General features: G+C 44.7%; 1 protein-coding gene across 1 annotated transcript in view; it reads left to right on the plus strand.

Annotated features, from left to right (window-relative positions):
• The window catches only part of LOC119455705 (hemicentin-1-like), a 242,471-nt gene that overhangs the window by 179,764 nt on the left and 45,101 nt on the right, over positions 1-17,606 (plus strand). Inside the window, 2 exon segments of the mRNA XM_037717130.2 lie at positions 10,274-10,603; positions 15,290-15,616. Coding sequence (XP_037573058.1) covers positions 10,274-10,603; positions 15,290-15,616 — 657 coding nt within the window.

Here is a 17,606-nt window from a genome sequence, read left to right on the forward strand (position 1 = left end):
CCCAGTCATTACTGTATCCTTGCTAGGAAACAGCCTTGGTGCAGCAGAACGTGCATTCAATTTCAAGGCGGTGCTTCAGGCTCTCGTTGTTAGAAGTTTGCCTTGTTCATCGAGGCTGGAAACGTCGTAAAGGAAAAAAAATGAGAAACGAAAGTAAAACTTCAGTAGAAATGTTCACCAGCCATTTTACTTAGGTTGACTCTGCATCTACTTCGGAGAACAATTTTAAATGGGGGACGCCATACTGGTGTATTTAAATGGTAACAATTTCTCCAGTTCAGCTACTTTACTGCCAGTGTATTAAAAGGAAGACGTAGCATTGACCGCGGAATGAAAACAGTCCCAAGGGAATTGCTACGACTAGCTGTCACATAACCTGAGTGTGGGCTGCAGAGAACTTGAATTTATTATGACCGTAAGGCAGCTTACGCAGCATTGTTAGAAGTATTATCCTAACTTCAAACTTTATTTTTCTTAGTTCAAATGTGGAAATGTATTTCCTGAATGAGGGAAGTTTTACCATTGTTTGGTGGTTATTACCTCGATGTGTCTGGACTTCGTAAAACTCTGTGTCATGAAGTGCGTAGTAGCAGTATAATGTAGTATAATCGGAATAAGGGTTGCGATGCGGCAACTAAGTGTTAACTTCACATCTAACGTCGGATTACTTACTGAATTACTTAGTAAGTAAGATTGGCTGCGACATTTAATAGTTGCCTGTTGATTAACTGTTGACTGCATCCATTTTCAGTGTGTAGCATATTGAACAGAGTCATTTTCAGCGACGGCTAGAATTTTTCATATATGAAAAGTGCTTATTACGTGTGAATAAAGGGTGGTCAAGAAGTCAAGGTATTTAAAAACGCCCACTTTCTAAATTAGTTTATAAGAAGGTTTGTGTTTACGGATTATCTTAGATGTTGTTCTTGAAGTAGAACGTTTATTTTTTATTTTTTGCAGAAAGGCACGAATTAGTGAGTAGTTCATTGGCCCCGACAGGTATCGCATTTGTTTCTTATAAGTCGAGAATAACAAGCCACTTTGAAGTTGCATTATCACTACAAACATGAGACTGTCGACAAATACCTGAATACGACAAACTTTGTTGCATAATTGTGATTTCACATGAGCTGCGCGAGTATTCTTTCCAAAGCAAACCTGCTTTAATTTCGCAATACGAATGCCATCGTGCCCTTCGGACCTAACGACACGAAAATGCGAATTCTTAATAAGCAAGCCTTTATGTACAGAAGATTGTTGTGAAACTATAGATAGCAAGCGTTAATGAGGACCACTGTAGTGAAATGTGCTGGGACCCTCAAGCGCACTATTGAATTCTTCCATGTAGGACATAAGCTCTGGAAATAGAATGTTATCTAATGACTCTTTTTTAACTCACGACGAGTACTGTAGAGCTTTGAGAATGCGTATTAGTCGCGTGAGTATTGTCAGTATTCATATTATGGCAAACATGCTTCAGTTTTGTAGTTCAAATGCCCAGTGTGCATTGAGCAGTGAGCGACACAAAGAATACAAATTCTTAGTTGGGGCTTAGCGAGCAGCAGATCGTGGCGCAACTATCTGGAGCAAGAAGTTCGTGCCGCGGTCACTAATAAAATGTCTTGTGATGCCTCAATACACCCTCGACTTTCCCTGGGCGTTGCGTTATCTCTCCGAAAGAGAATATTATCCAATATTTACTCGAACAGGCAAGCAGAGCAAATGTGTTTCAGTTTCTGAATTCGAACGAACTGTGTGCCTCATACGCAGAAAACAACACAGAAAACGCAGATTATTATTAAGTAAGCCTTTTGTACAGGCGATTGTTGCGAAACTAGCCATAGTAAGAAGTTTGTGCCGATCGCTATGTGAAAGGTGCTGTGACGCCTGAGAGCATCCTGTGTTTCCTTGGAGCCTCACATTAGCTATCAATACAGAGCACTTTGTAAAATAAAGTGTATCGATCCATCTCTCCCTCTCCAAATATATCCACGAACACGGGCAACAGTGTTGAATTTTTTTTTTGGTAATGCATATTATTTCCGCGACTATACATAGCATAAAGACACCTGCTTCAATTTCGCAATTCCACGCGCAGGGAACGACACAGAAAGCGTAAACACAGTAAACACGAATAATATTGCAAGCCTTTACGCACAGCAGATTGTTGCGAAACCAGTGAGAGCAAGAAGTTCGTGCCGGTCACTATAGTGAAAAGCGTTGCGACGCCTGAGCAGGCATCCTCGAATTCCTCGGGGGCAAGCGTGTTTGGATTATTCTCAGACAGCTTGCTCTTTAAATCTAATTTGCCTGGTGCGGATCAACGATTCTTTTGTATTCCTCGCTAAGGAAGAAAGAGGATATAAATTTGCGAAGAAAGAGAGAGAGAGAGAAAAGAGAGGCCGAAAGAGCGAGAAACTACAGCTATAGAGGAGCCGGCAAAAGACTGAACGAGGAACTAATGTGTTCGCCGTACACAGACGGAAAAAAATTCCTTCAAGACGCGCCGCGGAAGCAGAAAAGCGCGACGATTAATTCGGCTGAGTGAAGGCAAACGCGAGAGAGGAGGAAAAGGAAAGAGGGAGGGGGGAGGGGCAACGCGTAATGCGGGTGGTAAGAAACAAAGACGACGAGCGCACACAACGAAAGGAAGACGAATGGAAGCTCGGAGAGAGATTAATTTTGTTCTCACGGCGAAAGCGAGCACGGTGCGAGGCAAAGTCGGTCGTCCTTGTCTCGGATAGAAACTGCGGCCGGCCGCACTGCGCGAATGTGTAAGCCTAAGAGAGACGCGAGAACGAGAGTTATAACCGAAAAGGAAGAAACAAAAACGAACCAATACAAAACAAGGAAACTGAATTTTTGTCGTAAGCAGTGGTGATTATGTAAAGTAATATTTGATCACTTCGCGCTTGTTGAGACAATAGCGGCAGAAGCAAAAAAAGAAAAAAGACACAGAGAAAGAAAGAAAAGGAGCTTCGGTGTCTTATATATGCACCATAGCGATTAGTTACGATTCATAGTGCAGTAAAAACAAAACAAAAAATATTGCGTTTCTGTATATGTAGGATTCCGTCTGCTTTTTTCTACTCGAAGCAGATAGAGGAATGCAGCACTCTACGATGGAATGCTGACGGAACAAAGTGTTTACGTAAAATAAAGATTTATGAAACCGGAAATAGCCACTGAAGAATACAGAAAAAAAGCAAACTCATGTAGATAGAAGCACGACGCGCAGTCGTACGCCTTGTTCACTACAAAGCCGTTAGGTGGCACTGCTACTTTGCTTTAGTTGGAATAATTTACGTGATTCCTCAGACGGCGCGAAAAAAATATATTAGTGTGATAGTCATCTTGCCTCACGCGAAATTTGAGGTCATTAGTCATCTCTTTATTGTTCGTTAAAGCCACACAAACACACAAATGAAGCCCTTGTGTATGTTATTATCCTACAGTAAGGATTTCTTTTTTTGTGGGATGGAGGAGAGATGAGAGGTGTGGCAAAATATGATTTTGTTTATTTGAAGATTTGACATTCTCTTCGTTTATTAACACCAAGCGGTCTCGCCCGGAACGAACAAACCGAATAAAATGACTGGACAATACATCAGGGTTTGTTATGAAGAGTAGGTACACAGAGTAGGCACACATGAATGTTCCCTTGGTGGCTTGAGGTGCATGCATATCGGGCTTGCGTTGTGGGTTGAAAGATAAAGCTACGCGAGTAGTTATACCGGGTGTTTCACTTAACTTGGGCCAAACTTTAAAAATATGTAAATGCTACGTAGCTGTACAGAACCAAGGTAATGTTGTTTGCCATCGCTTGGAGATACTCAAATTATTTTTGCATTCCTTCTAATTAGATGATTAGCCTCAATTAATTATTCACCTTCTCAATTATTTTAATTACATGAAAAGTGTCCATGGGAACATTGTAGAGCAACATGAAAAACTCCTGATACAGCTTTCTGTTGCTCAATACGTGCTACACAAAAGTGTTTTTTCCGAGCGGAAAGTGTTTTTTCCTGCGAATACATGCAAAGTGCCTCGAGCGGCCAGTAGCGCGGGAATTTTGACGAACAGTCTATCTCTATAGAGAACCGAACTATGTGACAGTTGTGTCGTAAGATGTAGCACCCGGCACTGCTATTTATGAAAGAGAACATTTCTGTTTGTGATTTGATTTAAGTGATCTAAGTAACTGCAGTTTGTGACTTCAAACTGACATAACATTGGGAAGAAGACGTACACACACACACACACACGCACACGCCACGCGCGTGCGAAGACAATCTTTTGCGTCTATTTCCTTGCTCGTACATCGTCTGTTGCAGCCTTTCTACAAAGACCAAACCCCAGTTATTGTAATGAAGCTCTTTAGGGAATTTTGTTTACTAACAGGTCGAGTTATGAACTGTAAAATAAAAATAAATTATGGGGTTTTACGTGCCAAAACCACGATCTGATAATGAGGAACGCCGTAGTGGGGGACTCCGGAAATTTGGACCACCTGGGGTTCTTTAACGTGCACCTAAATCTAAGTACACGGGTGTTTTAGCATTTCGCCCCCATCGAAATGCGGCCGCCGTGGCCGGGATTTGATCCCGCGACCTCGTGCTCAGCAGCCCAACACCATAGCCACTGAGCAACCACGGCGGGTTTTATGAACTGTACACAATGGCACTGCTTACAACTGAACACTTTCACTTTAACACCTACACCTGCAGCACATTTAACCTCACTACTTAAACCGAAGGCAGCTTTAAGGAAGAAAATAAACTGATTCACGTTATTCATGTTTACACATCGACAGTCATTTTCCAGGGTCCCCTAATAAAAAAAAAGATATCGTTATAACTGATACTCGTAACATTTTCAGCAAACAGCGACACTCACTGACTTCGCAGTGGTGCGTGCCGTCAGATTTAAAGGAAGAAAGAAATAAACTGAATCAGCTGCGAAACTATTGCACTTTGCGTATCCAGGGCCTGTGTATATGTTGGTCACAATCAGCCATGCCTCCTTGCTACCCATTCGACGTTACTACAGTCAGTACTATCGCGAATAAAACCTAAGCAGATCGTACTAAAGCAAAGATTGCAAGCGAGTGAAATGGAATGGAAAGTGCTCTGCCCGAGTGGCAAGTATACAGGGCGAGGCTGCTGCCTGAAACCACAAAGTTCTTTCTCGCTTCCATTTCCTTGTTTACACCTTTCCCGACTATTTGCTGCCTCACACGAAAGCATCACACATAAACGCAATCTGCGGCGTGCAGCCCATTCGCCGACCTTTTATGGTCTCATTTTTCGTCCTAGCGCGTCGCGTCAGGGCATGCTTCTTTCTTGATACTTTGGAGGCACGCCAAATGTCTCCGCACCTGCTGGCGTTGATGCGATGTCTTAAATCCGCAAGGCTCTTTGGCAGGCCATTGTTTCTTCCGTGCTTTGGCTGGTATTTTCCTGGAACGCCGATTTGATTAAAACAGCAGAATTGTGGAAATAACGTCCAGTGGGGGAATGGGCAGCTAGCATTTTTGTTATATGGGTACCTCGTGTGTTAGTTCTGTATAGAATAAAGAAACCCCTTCAGGAAAGCATTCCTTCCTAAAGGTGCAGAAATAGCTTTCAGGCGAGAGAAATACGAAAGAAAGGAGAGAGGTAGGGAGGCAAGCTAGAACAGGAAATCTGGTTTGCTACTCTACACAAGGGAATGGGAAAATCTGAGGTATAAAGAAAAGATGATAACGTATGTTTCCTTTTTGTGAAAAGGATTCGTCTGCGCTACCTAAAAGTGTCAACGTCTCCTAAATATCACTTATTAAAACGCAAAAAAAAAAAGATGTGGAGAAAGGGAGAAACAGAGAGACTGAGAGCACCGACACACGTTCAACTTTCGAAACCGTCGCTTTCCAGCAGTTGGTACTTTTTCTTATATTTACCAAAATTTCAGCATGTTTTTAAGTGGTCGTTAAGCCTATATATTCATATATCGAAGGATAACACGCGCCTTTGTTACTAGCAATGACCAAGAGGCCATTTCAGCGCTCTATAGTTATGCACTCGCGTATGGTAGCACTCCCACCTGGTCTTTCTAATCACCAGTGCATTCATTCTCAACAATTATGCCATGAAAACATTTCGGAATAATGCAACTGTTCTATATTTTAGTGCCTAGCGACGAAATTAATGTATTTTAATTAGTATTGTATCGTAACACGAATTTAGAGCGCATTTGTTTCCAACCATAACGTTAGGTTTTCGCTGGGAGCTTTCATGAAAGTATTCATTATTACAGACCAGAACCTGCATGCAGTGAAACAGCACATTTAAATGGTGGGGATGTGCGCGATGTAAGCACAGAAATGTGCAATTTCGGGAGTGCAAATTACATCAAACAGCTGCTACTGGGTGCGTTGAGAACACTGTGAAGGAATAGTACTCTGATCAAGGCATGTGTCGGCAGTTACTGGAATGCTCATGGCGACCGGCTATAGCCAGGAAAGAACGCTGATGGATTAAGGCCAAAGGAAAGATCTTATCAAACGCAGTGAACTCTACTGCCGCAGGGCGATATAGCTCAGTGTGGAAACTCTCAGACAGAACGAGTGCCGCCGTTCGTAATCAACTTTCTACATAGCCGACAACATTAGCTTGATGGTTACGGCGTAATTTCTGTAGGCGCACTCATACGGACGCGTAATGATTGTTCCTACGGATCGTAGATGATCAGGAATACACTCAGGAAACTGCCATGCAGGGCCAGTATACCAAGAAATCCAGTCACTTATGAATGGTAATGGTATGCTAAGCATGCGTGCAGATGTCGTATGGTAGTAACAGCGCTATTTTTAGCGCATGGAACCAAAAAGGAGGATAGGGGTCAATGATTATGGTAGTGCAGATACACTGAGCGTTTCCGCTTCGTCGTCCGCCAATATATGAAAACTGTCTCGAAAGGCACAGGACTGGTTTCATCAGGGTCAGTCTAGAGAATGCGACTGAATTTACTAGAAGGGATTATTGCGCAAGCTATTCGAAGAACTGAAATTTTACTGACTGACATTTTCGTTATCACACGCAAGCAGTTTGGACGGAGTAAATTTACGTTGCTGTTTGTGTGTGCTATCCCTGAGCGTTTTCATTAAAAATTTTATCAAATTTATTTGGTTCACAGACTAATGGGGAATCAGTATATTTAAGTACAAAAAAAACGGAGGTGCTAAGATGCGCATTTTTTACAATAATGTGCAGACATCTGACATATTTACTGAAATGCCCTATTACATATGCGCTTGGTATCCGCAAATGCGCTCTTGGTTCTTAATAAGGCTTTGCTCGACGGTTTATTTTAGCAGGTTGACTTCTATCCACTGTCAGTTCACATTGAAAGACTGCGTGAGTATTGGCTACGCGATGACGCCGGATTAGACGTGAGCCTGAAGCATTGATCGTTCCTGAGGTGCTGAAAGAAAGCAATAAAAAAAGAAAACCGATATCGTGGCTTTATTTCCAAGCTCACGTGGCGTCTTCTTAGCGAAGTGCTTGTTTGTTTCTCCTCCCTTACACAGCAAAGATCGCGTGAGAAGAGAGAGAGAGATAAAAAAACCAAGAAGAAAGCAATGAATCAAGAAATAGTGAGACGCAGCCAGCAAAAACAAAGAAGAAATGTAAAAATAGAGAAAGAATTTGCGGAATTGGGCGAAAGACGACGACAAGCATCGAAGGGGCGTGAGTTTAAGACGTTAATCTTCTGCGTCGCTAGTTGCGAGTGCGAGTCGCACCCGGCGGTTCGAAGGTTGTGATCAGGCACCGGACACGGTCCATTCATCATCCAAAGACAAATTCGCGGCCCCAAGAAACGACTTTTCGCAGTTACGGGGCCGAGCAATAAGACACGCGGCAACAGCATACCGTGGCAAAGTGGGAAAGATGGAAGAGTAAAAGCAGAACTGTAAAACCGAAGAGAACGACGAAAAAGAAGAGGAAGAAGACAGAAGACAGTGTATCGAACGGCTCCGCTGCAACCTCTCTCTCTCTGATTCTTCTGTCGGGCCACGTTTCAATTCTCCAATTGAAAAGCTACTAAAAAAAGAAAGAAAGCGGACAAACAGGAACGCCAATTGCAGTGCTTTCTGTCGGACCCTCCTTTTGCTGCGCTCGTTCCCCTCTACCCTCAATTCCCTCCTATTTTATCCTTATAGTACTTGCTTTGTCAGACGCTCTTCGACAGCTGTCCTGGGAATCGTTGAACACTCGTTCGTGAGATCCATCATAGGTGTCTCTTCCTTATTTGTTGCGAGTCGTAGTCGAAGAGAAAGAGGAAAAAAAGAAGAAAACGATACTCGTAGCTTTCATATTGTTTCCAGCGCTATGACTATTTCATCGAAGTCCTCTCAGTGACCTCGTTTTTCTGAACTCATTTTAAAGGAATCGTTGCTGTTTCGCTCCTTATTCTCTTTCGAGAAGCCTTCTCAATAGGGGGCTTGCGTATTTTTTTTTTCGGAAATTATTTCGCGTATTTCTTGCGTGGTATGCTTTTGTGACCTCTAAATGTGGAAGCATTGATTGTGGCATGTTTAGGACACAGCACAAATTCAGAATATATGCTTTCATAGCCGTAGTATTTGCACTTTTGTTCCCCTCTAGCAAGCAATGTTTTTTTTTTCTTTTTTTGACGACGATGCTTTTCTGAACATGAAGTCCGCTGTAGTTGACTCTGGAAAATCTTTGCCACAATGCGTAGATTTTTCATGTGGTACCCTTCGTTGAAGTGGTACCGTCGTTTCCTTGCCTATATGACGATGTTTTTCTACTCCTGACGCTTATGCAACGGAAAATAAAAATATGTGACGTAGGCGTGTACAAGCCAACTTTTCTTCTCTCTTAACAGTTTGCTGTGTCTATAGATACCCTAGAAGGCACATTACATAGCACTCCAAATGTTTTGATGCTTTCAATTGTGCCAGGCGCACACAAAAGCGAGAAACAGACACAAGAAGGCATGCTTGAACGGATGCAGTTATCAACGAAGACTTGTCGAAAGCCTCCTGCAATGTATTATATCACCAACATTCCCCAACTTTTGTTTTTCCCATTACCATTATAGCGCTCTCTATTTTGCCGGCAATAAATGGGACTAATTCAGATGGTTAGCGGTGTATGTACTTTGGTCTTCCAGCCCAATAATGCCTTAATGTTTATGTAAAAGGTAATTTAATAAAAAAGGATGTGGGAGATCGCCATCGCAAAAAAAAAAGAACGACAGTAATAAAAGTAACTATAGTACACAGATATAGAGGAAGAGAAACCATGGCGATGTACCCTTGAGTTCAAGCGCACGCACACGTATGTTGTCCCTAACAAAAGCTTTGCCGAGGGTCTGCACGATTACACGTAATACATGATCGTATTTATCTGCCACGCACGTTCTCCAAACACAAGGCTGACATATACGCGTACATGCACATGCGCAATACGTAGTAAGAGCAGCTTCTATAGTGAGCTATTACACAAAAAATTATTTCTGCGCGCAACTATAACTCAAGTTACAGATCCTTTTAGTCGTAGAGACAGGATCTCGCTTGCCGTGGCAGCTAGTTCTCACTAACGGCCGGCTTTGTAAAACTAGTGCGAATAACCATTTCATTTTATGACGTTTAGTACGAAGCGTTATTAGCATTTTCTTATCATCATGTCGAAACACACCGGGCCTTTAATAAGGCATGACCTTATGAATGAAAGAAATAATCCTCGACTATTTAGCCAGCTGATCCACGTAGTGTATGAAGGCGTTCTGCACTGGAAGCACTGAGGTATTAGACGGCAAGAGTTATGCCATTGGGCAACTAGTGGCAGCGGTTTTTGTGCAGTCTGGTTTTGATGAACCACATTTCTGATGGCTCAAATATTATGCGGTGGTTAGAACTCAGGATTCGCAAAGCATTTAAGCTGGACTGGGCCTACACAATATTCCAATGATCTGGCTACATCCGCAATTGTTTGGCGTTTATGGGCTCACAGATCCAGAGGCCAAAGAAAGCACTTGCATTGTTACGTCTACGACAACGATTCATTAAAGCTGAATACATCAGCTGATAGAAATTCAGTGCTTCTTTCTTCAGGGACATCGTCACGCAATGAAAATGTTGAACTTTGCTTCTTGTAGCACGCGCAGCAGGCATGTATTCGTACTTCCTCGACGGGAGCCCCTCTGTTCGTTGCGGACATGAGTACTTGAACTGTGCTTACAGTGTTGGCGTACCGTTTCTTTGCAGGCCAAGAGACGACTGTGACAGGCCTAGTGGGCGAGTCGGTGCGGCTGCCCTGTGACGTGGACGTGAAACGCTGCGGAAACGTGTACTTCATCACGTGGACCAAGAACGTGTCCGACGTGTGGAAGCGCATCTACCTGTACAGCAATGACGTGGAGAAGCCGCTCCAGGAGCTGGCCAACCCGGACCGGGCCGATTTCTTCCTGCGCAACTCGACCGCGCAGCTCGAGATCTTCCCGCTGCGATTGGCCGACGAGGGCCAGTACAAATGCGACGTCACCTACGTCAGGGGAAAGTGCCCCTCCCTGTCCTACGCCAACCTCATCACCCTGGGTGAGCCCGTGAACATGGCGATTACATCAATGCCATCGTTCTGAGAGTAAAGATTACCTCGTTTAATGTTGATCTGCGCAGGTGAAACTCGTTCAGCGCAGAGTTTTGGGGCTGCGGTTTGATGGGGATGTCACCTGTCGTAACTTCAGTGATTGGCTCTGCGCGCAAAACGTGGGGCACAAGACTGCGCGTCTTTTTTGTAGCTTTTTACCGAATTGGTTAGGATTTCAGGTCGTTGTATTGTGTTGACACTGCTAATTTACTGTACAGCTATCTAGCTCGAACTTTGATACTCCAGGAATGAGCTGATCTTTGCACATGCATAGTAGTGGGTGGTACAGGCTTAAGCAACAATGCCAAAAATTATAATTACTTTGTTGCATGAAACATGGTCGTGTGACAATAGGCGGCATCATGACAAGCCTTGAAAGCTAAAAAAAAAACATCTTGTGGTGCTGTTATTTTCGCGTATCATTGTTATTACAACATAGCTCAGGAGACAATGGGCCTAGTCGAAGAAAAATAGTGTATTTTTCACACAATAGCTGGCGGGAGGAGGAGGAGAGAAAGAGAGAAGGCAGGGATGTTAACCAGAAATGCATCTGGTTGGCTATCCTATTCTGGGGGATGGGAAAGAGGGAATAGAAAGATGAGATAGAGAGCGGAGGGGGGGGGGGGGGGGAGAACACGGTGAGCTACGCGCACGCACGCGGAGGGCCTGAGCATTTCAAAGGCGTTCGCATAAGCCAGTCGCCCTCAAGAAAGACAACAGTGCCTTCACAGCTTTGTGGGCCGACGAGCGATAAGGGCCGTCTTCAAGGAGCACCTGCACGGACAACGGCCGATCGTCCAGTCGTCGCAATGCGTTCGATAATCTTTGTCTTTCAGACTGAAATAGATAAATGTCCGATAAATAAATGCTCGATGTTGTCTTCGCTGCCGCAGACGTCGCACGTCTGCGGCACTAATCTGTGATTGTGAGCGAATTGGTCGTGCAAAGAATAAAACCAGAAATAACGCGTTACGAGGTCGCCACTGCTCCCAACAAAAAATCTCAGAAACTAATGCTCGTTACAGGTTCCTGGAAGAAGAGAACTGCTTGAAGCTACTCAAGGTTTAACAATACTGTATTCTCAGAATATTACTTTTAAATACAGGACTTTCACATCTTTCGCTCAGTGCCACATAAGACCAGTAAGATAAACGCAGTGAGTTCAAGTCCATTCTCCTTTCCTTCAACAGACTCCTGCCGTTCTCTGAGCCTTCTCTAGACACGGAAACACAGGATACCTTCTAAACGCGGGGGGAGACGAAACTATGTCGCAAATGAAGAAGTTCTGACGCAAGAGCCAGACGCGCAGAACTGAAAGACGCGTAGAAAAAAAGAAAAGGGCTCTTGTTTCATCATTAGTGCTCCAGTAATACGCGAGGCGGAAGGACAATTCCGGCTATTCGGCACTACCGGTCAGGAAGGGGCCTCAATCAGATTGTTTCCGGCGGCCGCGGCGGAGGGCGCACTATACGTGCATTGTTCATTCCGATAACCGGTCAGAAGAAGTTCTGCCGAATCGCCTCCCCTCTCCTGCTTCCTCCTTCCTTAGTCTTTTTTTTTTTATCGGAAAGAACGCAATGGGTAGCTAGAATACTAAACGAAGACCGATATCATTCTCCGGGTCCATTCTGGGGCACACTCGGTGCCAATCGACTGCCCGCATTCTACGATTGTTCTCGGGGGGGGGGGGGGGGGGGGGGGGAGCGCACGCTCGTTTTATCTTCATATCCCGATTTCATTTGTGGCCTTCTCTCAGCTCATTAAGGCCACGCTAAACCCGGACCGCAGATAATGTAAAAGCAGGCACTCGCGAATTCGCTGACCCGCAGAACGGCGCTGGGCACGCATACTGCCAACAGGGAACGAGTCCAAAGACCGAGAAAAACGGAGAAAGTAACCCGGTGAAAAATTTCTGCGAAGCTAATTGATCCTGCCCTGTCGTTAAGTTTCTTCTTTTCTTGTGCCTTGCTTCTGCTATATATATATATATATATATATATATATATATATATATATATTTGAGCTGAAGAGTAACTATTTCCTTTCACATCTAGAAACTATACTGTAAAGTGCTTCGTTGTCATTTAGGGACCTATTGATCTTCGAAGGAAGGAAGTTGAGGTCCTTCGAAGTTTTTCAGTTTCCCTGCAAGAGGTTTCTTTTTTCTTCTCGTGTGAGCTTCCGGTTGAGTTTCCGGAATAGATTTAGCCCTGTTTCTTGCCCGTGGCAATGCAAAGTGAAGAGCATTAATATCATCGTTTCAGCATGCTTTGTTATAGTTACCAAAACCTTCACTAACGGTGCTTGTTCACCTCGCAGCAAGTGATTTGCGATAAGGAAATCCAGACTGAAAAAAAAAAACAAGAAAAAGCTTGCATGTTGCATTCATTAGCAGTGACAATAATTATTTCTTATATACATAAGAACCGAATATAGAATTCACAAATATAGGACTACATATATGGGCAAGATTTAGGTACGTCGGTACGACTGTTAGACAAACAGGGACGTTTTCAAAATGATGCGCTTTCGGCAGCCCTATGTCGATCATTTGAAAACAGGAGCATGTGTAAAGCTAGACACGACGTACTATTGTTCCATTGCTTCACTTAGGTGAACTCTATAATGCCAAAATATGGACTCGAAAACGATACCTGACGTCTCCTACACATTATTTAATGTACAGGGAGATTAGGAAAAATCAGTGGCTATGAAAAAGAGGGACCACTTAGACGGGGTCATGGGAAATTTACTTGATAAATAAGCATATTACGTAATCGTCACGACCTTCAAGCAGCAGCTTACAGAAAGATCCGATCTTAATCTGAGTGCCGAGATGACATTGAACGAGAGTTTGGCTGGAGCGACTCAGCAGAGCGCCGGGAGACAACGCACAAAGCGGGACATAAAAGCGAGAATGCGGAAGCCCTACGCCGGCATGCCCCAAAGACAAAGTTTATAAATTTTGCGATGCCAAGGCGCATTCTCCTTGAGCCGTCTCCGCGAAAGCATTGCCGTTAAAGCCTCCCATGCGGCTCAGCCTCGCACGGCAAGCGCTCTCCAAAACCGCTGCCTCGAAGACAAATGGACTGTATCCAGAGCTGGCATCCCTTTTTATAGATGTGTTCTGTGGTCTGCTGTCCCTCGCTTCACTTGATGCTTCTTTTCAAAGTAAGCTGGTTTCGCGCACATTTCCCGCCGCTTGTCGCGAGCACCGAGTGGTCGTATATCAGAGAGAATAATGAAAAGAATGCGGGGGTGGTTGCGGCCATTAGGCTTACGGCGGAAACCAGAAAGGTGTGTCGCACGTGTATTTGGCCAAGCGAGGCGACAATGCGGCCAGAAATCACGCGTACATTGAAACGCCTGCGCGCGGGCGAGCGAGTTTGGTTTCAACGCTGCGCGCGGCGTGCCTAAAGTGCTTCTTGAACGGGCGTATTTTCGCCACGCGCCGTGCAGCTTTTGCATTTCTCGGGCGACGGCTCTGCGCTTTCCGGTGTCGCGCTATATAGTTCCGCGGAGACCAGTTTTACCTTGTATATGCCGCTGCCTCGAATATGCAGCCCCCACACACCGCAGGTACGATGAAAACACTGTTCGTGTGCAAGCTCGCACTCTTTTGCGTTCTTAAAAAAAAAGCCACGATGTTATGCACTATACAGTTGCCGTGCCAGAAACTTGGAGGGAGTGTAGTGAAGGGTTAAGTAGAAATGGCAATGTTAAAACAGAACGTGATTCTAAGGCCACATATAACCGAATGACTTAGGAGGAGGTTATGACAGCAATATTTATAGCATATCGTACTCTGATAAACGAAAGTGAACACCATCTCTTTGTCTTGCGTAGTAACGTATGCAAACTCACGTACTACTACAACAGTAGCTTGTGCCGTTACCGTTGCCACGTTGTCGAGTGCCTGCGCAAGCGTATTAACCATTGGATGACCTGTGCGCATCATGCTCCTGAGTCACGGTAGCCTGTACACGATAACGCTGTGCTAAACACAGCGTTAACTTAAATGCAACTTAATGTAACTTAAATGCAAGGCAAGAAACATATGAAATATTAGTATGCGCCTAAGCTCGCCTCATCCTCAGAAAAAGTCGCTGCTGTTCACTGAGGCTGTGTACTCGGCGTAATGGCTCCGAGGGCCTTATAGCTGTCAATAAAAAACACTTGGAGAACCAGTTAAGCTGAGGCTCACGAGCTGTCAGTCTAGAGCAGCCACTAGCGCTTTCTGAGCTACAAGGGGACCACGGACAACAATAATTTGGTCGTTTCTTGAGGGCATATGAATCTACCGAAAAATGAAGCTGCTTCATAGAATTCACTAATGTGCAGCGTGGTTTTTGCGACGCAATGAAGCATTTGCTTCTCCTCGTTGTAAGCGAAGGGCTTACAAGCAAATCCATTCTCTTGCGACATCCTTAAAGACGAATCGACGAGCGAAACTTGTGTTTGTCGGAGCCCTGACGAGGACGCTTACCCTCTTCGAAACGTTGGCTTCAACCTAAGACATCTCTTGTTCGACCACTGCTGATCACTTCGCGACTACATCGCGTTGCGAATTCTCATTCTTGTTTTTGAATCGATAGGAATGTTTGCCAACAAGTGCCCGCCGTTTGACTTCGCAGCCAAACCCAGCGTGCCGGTGATCGAGATGCAAGGGCAGGCGCTCGAGAGCGGCGCCACGGTGGGGCCGCTACAGGAGGGCGACGTGATGAGCCTCACGTGCAAGACGTTCGGCGGCAAGCCCATACCCAAGGTGGCGTGGTACAAGGGCGACATGCAGCTGTCCGCCACCTTGGACGAGAGCCGTGGAGAGCGCGGTGCGGGAGACGTGGCGGCCACGTTCGCCACGCCACTCAGCCGCCAGGACCTCGGCTCACGCTTCGAGTGCACCGCCACCAACGAGGCCCTCGAGCAGCCTATCCGCAGCTGGGTCGAGCTCGATCTGCATGGTATGCGCTTTGCCTACTTTCGCGACCATTTCAACCGTTTTTGAAGTGAACCCTTCTTTGGGAACCTTCTGACCGTGGTTGCTGGGTGCTGCTTCTGTCTTGCCGAATAGGTCATAAAAAAGAAATTGAAATACGCACTCTACGGTGAGATATGACTTCAGTCCATCAGCAAAGCATGCTGTAATCATTAGGCCACAATCGCACTTATACTTCCATTGTGCATGCGCCAACTAGTTTTTTGAGATGATCGACACGTGTATATGAAGAAAGATGAAAAGAAAAGAAAGGGGCAGATATGTATAGAATACCCGGATTACATTTATAGATGCACCGGCACACAAATGTCGAAACAGGGCTTCGTCACCCAAGACGCACAAATAAGTGTGTGTGTGTCATATGCATTCAAAGTGCTCTTGTGAGAAGACGCTTGCGCACATTGTGTGGCAAAAAAACTAATCATTGACATCGCCAAAATATCGCCACAGGAAGCCTAGACATTTGAACGAGAGCTAGCGCCTTCTTTAGAAGGCGGCTGCTATCCCCGGGGGGAAGGTTTCTGCGACATCCATTCTAGGTGTGTGTCGTGGTGTTTGCAATGAAGCCCTCTACTACTCTCAGCCACAAACTACAAAGGTTATTATAATTCGCTGGGATTAGGGGAAACTCTAAATATAGAGTCGTGTCGTAGAGGAAGGTAAATAAAGAAGAGTTACCTTATGACTAGAGTACGTGTTTCGACATTGTCAATACGATGTCACTATATTGCTTCAATGCTAATCGCATTACCATCGACATTCACCGGGAGATGGGCTCTGCTGAAAATTTTTCGCAATGCTTCGCACACATCGTTATCGCGCAACATCTGGAAGTGTCTTTCGAGAAATCAGAGGACGCTTGCCTTTGGACATCATGTTACCGATGGTGACACCACTTGCGCTGACTGAGGAGGTCGGTACAGAGCATGGCATTTATTACGTCAAGATGATAATTGACTGGCGAGAAAACAAAGCAAGCAAACACAACACGGGGCTGTCTGCAGAAAGCAGCAGTCATTAGAAATGATCACGAGGTGGTGTACTGAGCAATGCCTGGGTTCGTTACAGTGAAGCACTCATCTTGAGAAGGAAAGTAAAGCCATACAAACATAAAATATGTCGTTTTCTTGGTATCTGCAAGTCAAAAACGTAGCGCCATCACTACTCACACCATAAAAATTATAGTTTCTGAATGTGCATCACATATTTTTAACCTGAAGCCTTACATCTTGTGATAAGCGGAATTTTTGGATGTAGGGTGTCCAACTTGACTGCTAGAACACAGCAACAGCGGAAAATGTACAATAAAACATAGCGCCAGCGTTAGAAAGATGCATTAACAGAGTTGATATAATTAATTTCTTACACATCATCAAAAGAGAAAGGAGCGGTGTAAATGCATTCTCTCGCAGCACTAACAAGAGAGCGAGCATGAGTGGTGATAGAGTTTATGGAAGCTGGAGTAGTTTGGACATCCTTCTCCAGGTGAAAAATGGGCAAAAGATCACGTGACAAAAATGCCAGGAACATCCACTCTTAACAGACAAAAAAGCTCAGGTATCACACAGCCATTTACAGTCTATTAACTCTTTCCGAACTTAAAGGGGTACTGACATGACGTTTTCTGCTAATCACTTTTTTCTTGTTATATGAAAGTCGTAGCGCTGTAAACCCTAAAACCAATAGTGACACGCCTCAGAGCGCCGTAAGGAATTTAATGTTATTGCTTTTCTAAGCCAGTTTTTCTTTCGTTTCCCAGGAGGATAATGTGTCGTGACGTCAGAACACAGTATGCGGTCACGTGGTAACCGGACACTGCGACGTTTTGACATTCGCTCCTTGCTCGCGTCGGTTCGCTCGGTCGTACGCTGTGCTGCTCATTGATCCTCATAATGAGTAGCAGCATACGAGGCGACCGAGCTAGCCGGAGCGAGTGTCGAAACGTCGCAACGTCT

This window comes from Dermacentor silvarum, chromosome 6 (assembly GCF_013339745.2).
Source record: "Dermacentor silvarum isolate Dsil-2018 chromosome 6, BIME_Dsil_1.4, whole genome shotgun sequence".
In the NCBI taxonomy this organism is placed as follows: Eukaryota; Metazoa; Arthropoda; class Arachnida; order Ixodida; family Ixodidae; genus Dermacentor; species Dermacentor silvarum.